Below are 12,356 nucleotides of genomic sequence, written 5' to 3' on the forward strand. Positions count from 1 at the left end.
TGCAGTCATCATCATCAGATACAACCAGGGCCGGCGCTTCCATTAGGCTACCTTAGGCGGTCGCCTAGGGCGCCAGGATTCGGGGGGTGGCATTTTGTGCGCTGCCCACGGGGCGCACGGGAGCTTCTGGTTACACTCCTGTTGCGCCGCCGAAGAAGGACTTTCTGCCGACGTGCCGCGGAAAACAGTGGCAGGCAATTGAGCAGCTCAATGACTGCCACTGTCACCTGCGGCATTTCAGCGGAAGGTTCTTCTTCGGTGGCGCGATGGGAGTGGACCTGGAAGCTCCCATGTGCCCAGTGGGGAGCACACAAAATGCCGCCCCCCGAATTCTGCCTAGGGCACCAGAAACCCTGGCACCGCTCCTGGATACAACAAAAGCAATTAGATGCATATCCTAGAGGTATTTATATTGTTCATTTCACCTAAGACTTCCTAAAAGCAAAGCAGCATGAAATATATCTGTATCAGTGTGTAGTAAAACAGCTACAGCAGGTTAGGGGGCTTGTTATTCCTCTGTTTAAAAATAGATACTGCATATTACCCTCAGTTTCTCAGTGCACCGAGGGATAGCCATGTAATCCTGTTCTGAGTAGGTTTCCATTGTGGCTGCTTGTTATTAATTGTTCAGCAGAGAGAAGACAGAGGAAAAGGCTAGGAAATTTATTACAGAAAAGCAAAGAAGCATGAAATTATTGGTTGTCTACTCTCTGTGTGTGTGCACCCGCGTGTATATAAGTAAGAGAGAGAGAGATGCAATGGATAGCACAATGTGTTTTTTCTAATGATTTACAGATACAGCTGGTTAGAAAATGGTTTTATTCTTTGTGGAAAAATTAAAATGAAAAAGATAATTCATGTCACTCCCTCCCCCCCCAAAGAAAGTTTCAACTTTTTGGGGGGTGGGGTGGGGTGTTGACAGAAAAGGAAGGGAGGAACCTCAAAAAACTTTTGGCCAAAACCAAAACCCTTAGATTCAGGAATGCTGCCGCAGTGGTTCATGGGAGTTGCCGTTTGAGCTCTCATGCTTGCAATCTCAATTATGGGCCCGGCTTCCTAGTCAGACTACATCTCCCATCATGCATCATAATCTCCCCTCTGACCGAGCTGCCATGGTGCATCATGGGAGATATAGTCTGATTAGGGAATCCAGCCCATAGAGGACAATGGGTGGTATGAATCAATGGAACTACAACCTCCATGCAGGACCACGGCAGCATTGCTGTATCAAAATGTTTTGTTTTTTCAGCTTAGGTTTTCGGATGTCCAGTTTTTCAACAAATAGTCAAAATTTTCTGCAGAAAGCAGATATATTTTATGCAAATTTTAATTTAGTTGAAAACCCAAATTTCCATCAAAAAGAGTTTTGATGGAAAAATATTCATCCTGCCCTAGTCATAGACCTGACCACTTAATCTACAAAAGGCAGAGTGAAACCACAAAATAGGTCATTCCTAAAGCACAAGATTAATGTTTATTCATCATCTTTCCATCGTCAGTTACTCTTTACATGACATTTAAGGCCCTTATTCATGAAAAGTGTCCTTGTTCAGGACAATACTGAAGCATGTACTTAACTTTAAGCAGGTGCTTTAAGTGCTTTCCTGAATCATGGCCTGAGTGTGTGTATTTTAGTTTGGGACAAGGGAGAACACTGACAGATTGCATAGTAAATATACAGATAGATTTTTGTTATTAGAATATTTGCTCATGTTAGTAGGCTAAAGTAGAAAGAATATAGATGTCCCAATGACTTATATTTCTTACCCATAACCTGCAGCTATATCTATAAACATGCTGAGGCTGATTTTTATCTGCCTTGTGTGGTCATTTACACCTATGCAAAAGGAGTGCAGAGTGCATGTACCATGCTCGATCTTAGATCGTCTTTAGAGGTTTCTAAAATGTTGTAGTTATTATCCTTTGTGGCAGTTGGTCTCATGAGGGAGCCTGGCTTCGGAGACAGAGGACTAGAAAAAATAGTCCAAATTAAAGGGATTTTTAAACTCTCTAAAATATTTCTTAAAGAGTTTGTCTGTAAAGTAAGTGGCTTATACAGAAAACATGATGGTGTGATGCAATGTAACAGTTTGACTGGCCATCCTTTGGGATGAGCTATTAACTCTTTCAGTTTCACCGGTCACCAGTAATGCGGCATCTGAAATTTCATGCCAATAAAAACTTCACAGCTCACCATTCTGTGACATATTTCTCTCTCGGCGTGTGTGTACACACACACACACACACACACACACAGGTGTGTGCACGTGTCTCTCTCTCTCTCTCTCTAAACACACACACACACACAGATTCTCCTCTCACTGATGTTGGCTTTACATCGGTGTAGCTGTTGAGTCCAGTCACGTTATTCCTGATTTACATCTGCTGTATAAGTGAGAGAACTAGGCCTACAATATTTACAAGTATGGTGCCTCGGAGGGCTTAGTGCTGTGGTTCAGACCCATCTCTAATATTGTACACACGCAGGCCAGATTCTTCACTGGGTTGCACCTTGTGTAGTGGTTTATCTCTGTGTGAAGTGAGTTCATCCCGACCTGACAGCTCTTTACACCTGTTTTGCACAGTGCTGCATAAGGTGCAGTGTGGTGGAGAATCGGGTCCTTACGTAGTTCTCTCTTTCTCTCTCTCACGAGATGAAGACAGGTTCTAGGACATGGATCAGATTCTCTCTCTCTATGTAGATGAAAAGATACCTCAAGACATTGGGTCTGACTCTACCCTTGGCTGCACACACAGCCCCCGTTCTATCAAGAGGAGCTGCCTACAAGCTCAGAATTTGGCCCTTCGATTGGTCAGCAAAGAGGAGCGATGATCTTAAAAGAATCCCGAAAGTCAACAAACATCCCCTGCCAAAAATCCCCAATTCATTCAATGTAAATGTTTCTTTCATATACGTTTGATTCTCTTGATCCCCGCCCCCCCCCAAGGACTAAACCATTGGGCACAAAGACCAGCGAATTTAACTTCACATCCAGCTGAGCAATGACTGCATAACAAACACGTCCCTGTAAAATACCATCGCTGGAGGCTGTTTTTTCGTTAAATGTCCCCTATTCATTATTCATAGACTAAAGGCTTATCTTACCCCACCCCCAGCGTGTAAGCGCTGAGGGAAAGGAATGACTTTTAATACGTCGGAGAACAGCACCATCAATAAATAATACAGTTTTAAACCAACTTTGTCTAACGTAACTGTAATTGAGTTATAAAAATTTCATACTGGATTCCCCGCCCCCCAAGTTTCTGTGGCTAGTCTGCACAAGGAAGCAGAATGCAGAATACTTACTACTTCCTTAGCCGAGAGGAAGCTGTAGCTCTGAAGGGTTTGGCGGGGGGAATGGCTGGCCTGACCCTCTGCAGAGATGCTTCGCTTCTCAGTGCTCTTTGAACAGTGCTGGGAGCGTCTTCGTCTTGCTTTGTGGCCTTCCTCCCGAGACCTGGCTCTGTGCCTGAAGAAAGAGAAACGTCAAATCAAACCACGATGAATTATTAGTAGTATTAGTGATTTGTATTGCAGCAGTGCCAACCATGTCCCCTCTTCTGCGTAATGAAGCCATTTGTCTGGCTATAAACCGGACAGTCCTCTTCTAGTGCGCTTTAGTGCCCTGTCTGATACTGGGACAAACCTGGACATGGTTTTGTCTGGTATTGGTTAGAGGACACCTCTTTAAGAGTGCGCCACTCTGCGCCCACTGGCATGACCTCGAACGCATCGTGCATGCAAGGTCACGGCAGGGGAGCAGGGTTGTGCGCACTACAAGATGGCACTCCCAGCCCATGTGGCATGACTTTGAACGCACCGTGTGTGTGAGATGATGCTGGCGGGGGTGGAGGCAGGGCAGCACGCTCTTAAAAAGGTTTCCCCCACCATTCCTAGAAACACTGGGATGCCCAGTATTCCGGGAACGTGAGAGTGGCCACCCTCTCTGTTGGCGCCGCATGTTGGGGGAAAGTAACTCCTGTGCAGAGAGCCAGCACCAGGCTTACAGGAGGCTGTGTGGCCTAGTGGATACAGCACGGGAGCAGGACTCAGGAGACAAGGATTCCATTTCCGGCTCAGCCACTGGCCTGTTGGGTGACCTTGAGCAAGTCTCTTCCCTGCCCTCAGTTTCCCCATCTGTAAAATGAGGATAATGATGCTTCCTTCATGAAGTGTTTTAAGATCTCCTGACTGAGGTGCTGTGTAAGAGCTAGGGGTCATTATGGGTCCACTACACAGGGGAATTTCACCTCTTTGATAGCTACCTTGAGGCAGGCTATGGCTGGCTGCCAGAATTTGAGAGAAAAGGTGGATACTGACTCCTATTCCTATTCGAATTTTCTTAATGTTTTGAAACTGGGCAACTCGTGATGAGTTTGGACCCTGATCCAAAGCCTCCGAACTTTGGAGGGGTTCAGAATTCAAACCTGGACTCAGATCCAAGTTTTACTTGGTAATAGCCTGGACACAAACTCTGTTTCCAAACCTCCCTGCGCTTTAGTGTGGGAGATGAAACCTGGATCTGACTTTTGTGGCTTGTCGCCATCTCTGTTTGGAGGGGTCTTAAAACCCCGGAGGTGACATGTCTCTGAGAGAATGCAGCCCTGTCCGCCTGCTCTAATGTGTTCCATGATTGTCTTGTCCTCATGCTGCACTCCCTCCTCCAGCGATCAACAACTCTTCACGACCTGCTGCCACCAAATTCCTTAAAGTATCTTCTTTGTTTTTAAAGTTGAGTATTTGTGTAAATGGCAGAGTGACCTGGGCTAGGTCTAGCATGATCCTGTCACACAGCTCTTCCACTGCCCAGCAACCCTGGCATATACCACCACCCTCTCTGCCATGCCCAAAACAAAGATGGCTACTCGTGTCAAAGTGGGCAGCTGTTTAGTGACAATGGCAAATAGATCCACTGGGTATGAGAGTCACCCATGTACCAAGACCTATTTTAAGGGCTTAAAAGTGGGAGTTCAGTGGTGCATAGCCCTTGGGCTGGTCATGTGCCTTCAGGTCACCCTGGGAAACTAGGATGATGTTAAGCTGCCTCCTTGGCAGGATCATCGGCAGCAGGGATTGAACCTGGCACCTCTAGATCTAAAAGCATGAGCCTCTACTGCTTGAGCTAAAAATACTGCTCCCAACCCAACCCAAGAGAGTAGCATGCTCAATCACCTCTCTGTGTGACCCAGCCACCACTAGAGGGAGACAGAGCATCTCAGTGCGTGGCGGTGGTTTAGACTGAACCCCTGAGCTTGCTCGGAAGCGAGGCAAAAGGAAAATCAACTCCGCAAATGGCACCATTACCTGCTTTGGCAGCTAGAGGAGAGGGAATCGGAGCTCTCCGAGCAAGAGTGGTAGTGGCGGTGGCGGTGGGATTTTCGTGGCCGGCTACGAGAGCTTTTGAGAGTGGAAAGAAAACGGCTCATTAATCTAGCAGACAAAGGCGGTCTGAGATCAAGTGGATGGAAGCTGAAGCTGGCAACAGACAAAATGGAAATAAGGTGTACATTTTCCTAAACAGTGAAGATTATTAGCCATTGCTTGGAGTTTACAGATCAACACCTCATGCCTTTCCAAGAGATAGGCCGTACCTCAACCACAAGTCACCGAGCTCGAAGCAGGAGTCACGGGCTGGAGTTCTACAGCCTGTGCTATGCAGGAGGTCAGACTAGATGACAGTAATGATCCCTTCTTGCCTTAAACTCTATGAATCCATGCATCTGCCAGGCTGGAAGAGCATGATTGATCAGCCAACATCCTTTGGGCAACTGTAACACAAACTACTCTGCAGGCTGGGATCTCCTTACTTCTGGGCCTCTCTTTCAGCTAGTGGGAAGTCCCATCAGCCAGGTCACTCCAAACGAAACTCTCGAGGTTAGGCCCACGTCCCTTTCCACAGGGTGGGTTTATTAATAAGCAGAAGATGCAAGAGCGGCTCAAAATAACGCAAAATACATGATGACGGACGCCTTCCCTGTTTCCTCCAGCTGGGAAGCGGAGGCACGTCTTTGCCCCCCCCGGGAGCCCTTTCCTGGCTGCTACAGAGACCTCTCACTGTAGGCTTTCCCTGAGTCTAGCTCAATCCCGTGTGCTGCCCCTGCTTAAGAGGCAGGAAGCTTTAGATCTGTCTTCTTGTAGATCATGTACTAGGTCCTAATCACGCGCCCTGTGACCACCCAGTTTTAAAGGGACAGGCGCGCAGGGATGCATGCATGTGCCCCAGCATCCAGAGGCCTGTTCCACTCCCCCTTTGCTCCAATACAGCAGTTACAATTGATCATAACATTCTTGTTGTCTGCCACTAGGGTTGCACTCTGCAGTGGGCATGACGGGGCTTTTGGTGGCAAGCTATCAGCTTCAGCATTTGTTCCTTTCTGTGGCTGGTCAGAGCCCATATTTGGCAACATTTTAGGTATCTGTGGAGCCTGGATTTTTAGCCAGGAGGTGCCAACTAATGGAGATAGTGATTTGTTAGCCAGGAGGGGATTGTTAGCATGAGGGCTGGGGCATGATCTAATTTTGCGGCTTTGTTATTTGGCCACGTGCATTGTTTTATTTAGAAATTCTGGATTTCTGCCCACATGTCACATGACTGGGGTGTAATAAATCAACCTATAATAAAACCAACAGCTCATCTGCCTGAGAACTGCATCTCCCCCAATACAAAAGAATATCCCGCCCAGAGCAGATTGAACATTGCAAAAGCTGTCGGGTGAATATTTACTTAGACTCTCGTTGGCTGTTTGGTTTGACTATTTTTGTATCTGCTTATTATGTGCTCTTTGCTGATTTTGGCCAGTTCGAGGGGTTTGTTTTTTTGTTCACAGGAATGTTTGGGGAATGTGTTGCCAACTCGTGTGATCTTATCACAACTCTCATGATATTTGCTGTTTTTCTTAAAGCCCCCAGCTCCTGGAGGCATGAAATTTGGTGAGAAACTCAGCAGAAACCTTTCTAGCCTTCATCACTGCAGAGAAAAGCTTCGAAATGCGGCCCAGCTGCAACCTAAAAAAACCTCGAGGCAAATAAGAAGAACCCCACCTTTATTATTATTATTATTAATTAAAAATCTCACCATTTCAAATCGACCATGATTTGAGGGGGTTGGTTCATGACTTTTGAATGCTTGGAGTGGGCAATAGTGAACATCTGCCCCTTGTACAAAGATCTGTGTCTGTGCCTTCATGTATCAGAGGGGTAGCCGTGTTAGTCTGGACCATTTACTATCCTCATTAATCTTCGTTTAAAGCTTTTGCCATCCCATGGGGGGGAGGTGCAGAAATGGTACCATCTGCCTTAGGTGACCAGCCACACACCGCAAATAATGAAGCTGTGACGCGAACATTTCCTCCCGTGTACCAATGAACTAGCAGCCAGCTGTGTTCTTGCCGGGAAAGGCCCACTGCAGATTGGCTCAAGCCAGAGAGACTCTAGCAGTCTGGATCAAAACCCAGCTCAAGAGATCAGAGTCTGCCCTGGGGACAGCTGCTGCCTTGAAACCACACAGTTTCCTTCCCCTGATTTATTTTGGTTCCTCTTCTTTACTTAGCGGCAGGTTCTGCCACACTTACGGTCTGTGGTGCCTTATTCCATGAGTGACCCCGCTGGAATCAGTGGGGCTATTTGTGCTTAGTATTAGATAACGGGGGGAGCACAACACCCCTGTCATGCTGCATTCATAGAGGGTGTTCCTCGTTTTGGCTGGAGTGGTATGAGCTCTCCTGAGTCAGGGGATTGCAACCTTGCCCTAAGGGAGTGAAAGCAATGGCGGGCAGCATCAGGACTGCATCACAGATTAAACGGCACAGGCAGACATGTGATCATTCGCCTCAAGCTGGGCTGTCCTGGCATGAAGTCTCAGAGTCAGGGGTCATTTTGGTCTGCACTCTGCAGTGCTGGTCACATTTCTTCTCAGCCTCCCCTCCTGAGTGCACCCCTCCTGCAGGGCTTTGGATGCCCTTTAAAGACTGAGGTAGTGTCCCAGCTGTGTTAGCGTACATTAAACTGTCCCTCTGCTCCCTGAAACAGCTCTTGCTTTTCACCACATCTGAGGTCACAGGTTCAAAGGAGGGTCCCATGCTATGGGTGTAAGTTACATACGCGCATATTGCACAGGTAACGCTGGCTGCTGTTCCCACATTGGGCATGCAGATTGCATACACTGCATGTGCAAATGGACACTTGTACACCCAAGCCACCCTTTGCGTGCCCGGTTGCATGAAGTCCTTGTGTCCATAGTTAACCTTACATACATGTGAACACATATATTTTGCAAGATTGAGGCATGTGTGGAGCATACATCCTCAAAGCACACTGCTGCTTTCGAATGCCTTTGTCCCTACAGCATGAAGAAAATTTGATCATTGGCCTTTCCATGTGCCAAGCCTCCTTCTGACACTATTGGCCATCTCTCGGAGGTGCTGTACTTCAATCTTCCACAAGCACCCAGCAAGGCCAAGTACGAGCTGTGTATTTTGCACCTGCCACTGAGCAGCCCCTGCCCTTTGAAATGGCAGCCCCTGATGTTTTGATCTTTACGTTCCAAGCAGAGTTGGTCAGCCAAAAGGGACAAACATTTTACAAACTTTTTTGGGTTTCCCCCTGTCCCACCATCCCCAACATGAAGTTTTTCTAGCTTCAAAATTTTAAATGTTCAAGTTTGGAAAACACTGACCAGCTCTAATTCAAATCCTCCTTGGGAAGGATAAAAACATCCCGTGTTTTAGCTGGAAAATAAGCATGTGATTTCAAAATGCAAGAGGAGGTTTACTGTGATGGGTGCCCATCTGTGGCTAACTCCATACAATACCAACAAACAGTTTTCTGGTACCAAAACCACCCCCACATCCATGACTTTTAAAGGGACAGTTCAGCAAAAACACTTTGGATAGTTCAGTACATCTCTACTTACTGTTTTTTGTGTTTTCTTTCTTCCTTTCTTTTACTTTTTGGGCTTGAGGAACTAAATGAGAAATGGCTAATTAATTGGAAGATTTCAGTTCTAATCAGCCAAAACAATCAAACGAACAGGACATTGAATCTCAGAAATCACCGGCATGTTTTGTCACCATTGATGCAAACGGACACAATTCCATTCACGCCAACGGTCTTGGGTTTACTTATCCCAGTAGAGTGAATCTGGTCCATTGTATTTCAGTAAAAAAACATATTGTCTCATGAGCCCCAAACAAAGGGATCAATCATCCCACCTGCCTTATGGAGAAAGTAAATGAAAACTATATATTGAATATACATGTATTGGTATCGGTGGAGTTGCACCAGTGTAAATCTGGAATAAAGCAGCAGTGACTTGGGTCCATAGAGCCAAAGACTTCAATGAGTAGGTGTAGCGAGGCTGAGTGGGGAGAGTGAGGGACCATTACACTCCCCTTGGAGGGTGGGGCCTAGATCGCCCCGCCCCCCTTGCCGGAAGTACAGGGGCATGGCTGGAAGTATAAAAGGCCGGCCCTGCAGCACAGTTGGGGGAGAGCCTGTGGAGGGGAAGGATGCTCTGCCGTGTCCCCGAGAGGAACCCCCACCAGGCAGTGCCCAATCCACAGACGCTGACGAGGTGTGGCCCGGAGTGCCTGCTACCATCTACCCCGAGTTGCTGGAAGAGGCCTGGAGGCTAGAGGTACTGAACCCCAGGGAGGCAGGAAGTGGCCCAGGGGCAGCCCCGAAGCAGCTGGCTGCAGAGCCAAGGGTGGCCCAGTCGGCGTTTTGCGGCTGGATCCCTGCAGAAGCTGGGGCAGCCGATTCTGCCCCTGCCAGGGCCCTGGGCTGGGATGTGGTGGAGTAGGGTGGGCCCGCGTCCCCCTGCCACCCCACCCCAGGGTGGCTGACCCCCTACACTGTGAAAGGAGGCTCTAGCTCCGAAGAGGAGCTTCCCTTACCACTCACCTGTAGACTGTTTTGTTTGCTGGCTGCCTGAGCTCTCCCGAGGCTAAAGCCAGCCCTGGAAGACTGTTTTGCTTGCTGGCCCCTGAGCCTCCTCAAGCCCAGGCCCAGCTGTAGAGTGGTTTGCTTGCTGGCTACCTGAGCCCCGCCCAGGCCAAAGCCAGCCATGAGACTCTTGCTTGCTGGTAGCTTGTCCCTCTCCAAGCCCAGGACCCAGTTCCCCTGGAAGACTGTTTGATTGCTGGCTGAACCCAGCCCTGAGACTGTTTTGTTTGCTGGCTGCCTGAGCTCCGCCCAGGCCACAGCCAGCCCGAAGAGACTCGGTTTAAGGGCTGACGGCTTGAGACACCCAAACCCAGGCAAAAGCCTGACAGGGACTATTAATCGCCCAGCCCTATTGGGGGCTCTTGCCTGTCTTGCAGACTCTGGTCCTGGCCCCACAGGACCAGCCTGAGTGGCCTCCCTCCGAGAGGGAGAGCGAGGGACCATTACAGTAGGATACAATGAGCTTCCTGCACAAGGCCCTTCAGAGGATGGATTCTCGTCACAGCCTAGGTTTGCTGGTAAATCACACCATGAGAGAAATGCAGTTTCAGAATGCAGGTCAAGCCACTACAGATCTGCCTCTAGACAGAGGTTTCATACTTTCCTGAGCTCAGCTTTCTGAAGCTGCACCTCTCCCCACTAAAGAAGCACCTAGAAGCTGTCTTGGGAACACAAGTTTTTCATTAAAATCCACATGCTGGAACCTTTAATTACAGTCCGGATCAAGCCCCAGCCAGCACAGTAGGAAACTGACATCAGGCACTAGCTTGCTCAGTTATAAGTTGAGCCCCGAAGTCTGTACGTTTAGGACGGAGTTTCCAGCCAGCCTTTAAGCTCGTTGAGCAATCAGAGTTAGAACTTTAAACTAGCAGCGAGGTCGGAGGGAGGGTGGCTTCCGCTCACTGACACTGGACCCTCCCAGCTAACAAGGTTGCAAATGATGTCTGGTTTTGACAGTGCTGTGGCACCCAAGGGACAAATGAAAACCCCGGAGCTATCGGAATGCCTCAAAGCCGGGATCCATAAAGGGAAAACTGTCAGGCCCTTTGGTGTAACAGCACAGCAGGCCGCCACTGCAGAAAATCTTCCAAATGCCCTTGCACATAGGAAGGCAAAAATAACACTCAGTGATTGTCTGACTCCTATACTGGTCCGTCTACATCTGTGCACTCTCCCTTTTAATATTGACCTGTTCAAGGAAGGGTTAACCTTAACCTAGCTATAAATATGCACTCCAGGAGCTGGATTTAGTGCACGGCCTATGCTTGTATATGCTGGCAGAAGTTCACCAGGGGTAGCATTCACCCGTGTATAGAGAGACCAGCATGAGACCCCCAAGCACCACTCAGGTCAAGCAGCACGTACAGTTGAATTCCACCCCAATGGAAGAGGCTGAGATGGCCCAGTGCAGCTTTAACGTCAGATGCTCTGCGGGTGGAGGGGGAGCCTAGGGCGTTTCCTAAGCTCTGCTAGGTCAAACTTACACCTTCCTGTGCCAGCACTAGTAAATCTGGACTTCCCTAGAGGCCGATGGTGTTTCCCATCACCCCATGTGGGCAGAATTACCCCATACTGCGTAAGTGGGTGGCAAAGCTTTCAGAGCCCTTACCTGTGTCTTCTCTTCTTTGAAGATAACCTGCAAGAAGCAAATATATAAACTGAATGTAGATGTCACTGTGGAATCAACACACACTGCTGCATTTGTTCGGAGACAGACACATTTTAGACTAGCTCCCTCATATAGACAGTGGAAAGGTGTTAAAATGGCTCAGAGAAGAGTCCACCCCACAAGGACCTTTCAATAGACCTCAGCTGCCATTTAGCTACCTAAGGATATGTCTACATTGCGAGCTGGTGACGTATGTCCCATCTTGGAGAGACACACCCACACTAGCATGCTAATGTGGAGGCGTGAGTGGTGGGAGGAGCTAGCTGCTGCCCCGTATATGTACCAATCTGAGATGCGAGGCACGTACTCGGGTGGCTAGTCCCTCCCGTCCCGCTCCTTGCATTGCTGCAGCTAGGCTCTATTTTTAGTGCACTAGTTCTGTCAGAGCTAGTGTAGGGCTGGGAATCATACTCCCCTATGTGCCCGTCTTCCCAAGACAGCTTAGCCTGCCAGGAACTGAGCTCTTGGAAATGCTGGTAAGTGTCCCAGGGGGAGCTGCTGCCTGCTGAGTGTTTTGAAATTCTGGCCCCCGTTTGTGAGTGCTGAGCACTTGACAATCTGGCCCTGGGTGGAAGAGCTCTGTTGAGCTGCGTCTATTTATTCCTCTGATTGGTTGAATTTTCCCTGCTGGTGCTAATTCAGCCCTGCAGCCTTGGCGGGGAGAGATGAGCCTGCTCAAAGGGCAGTGTAATCTGTCTGTATCGAGCAGTCAGGAAGGCCCCCTGCCTATCAGTTTTCTTTATT

General features: G+C 48.4%; 1 protein-coding gene across 8 annotated transcripts in view; it reads right to left on the reverse strand.

Annotated features, from left to right (window-relative positions):
* SRRM4 (serine/arginine repetitive matrix 4) overlaps positions 1-12,356 on the reverse strand; it is a 194,911-nt gene that overhangs the window by 14,670 nt on the left and 167,885 nt on the right. For all 8 annotated transcript variants that reach the window (XM_039505393.1, XM_039505392.1, XM_039505391.1 and 5 more), the window contains 4 exons: positions 11,553-11,579; positions 8,913-8,963; positions 5,306-5,476; positions 3,308-3,470 (listed from right to left, as the gene is read on the reverse strand). In XM_039505393.1, the coding sequence (XP_039361327.1) occupies positions 3,308-3,470; positions 5,306-5,476; positions 8,913-8,963; positions 11,553-11,579 (412 nt within the window). The remainder of the gene's footprint in view (positions 1-3,307; positions 3,471-5,305; positions 5,477-8,912; positions 8,964-11,552; positions 11,580-12,356) is intronic.

Source organism: Mauremys reevesii, linkage group 18 (assembly GCF_016161935.1).
Source record: "Mauremys reevesii isolate NIE-2019 linkage group 18, ASM1616193v1, whole genome shotgun sequence".
Taxonomy (NCBI): Eukaryota; Metazoa; Chordata; order Testudines; family Geoemydidae; genus Mauremys; species Mauremys reevesii.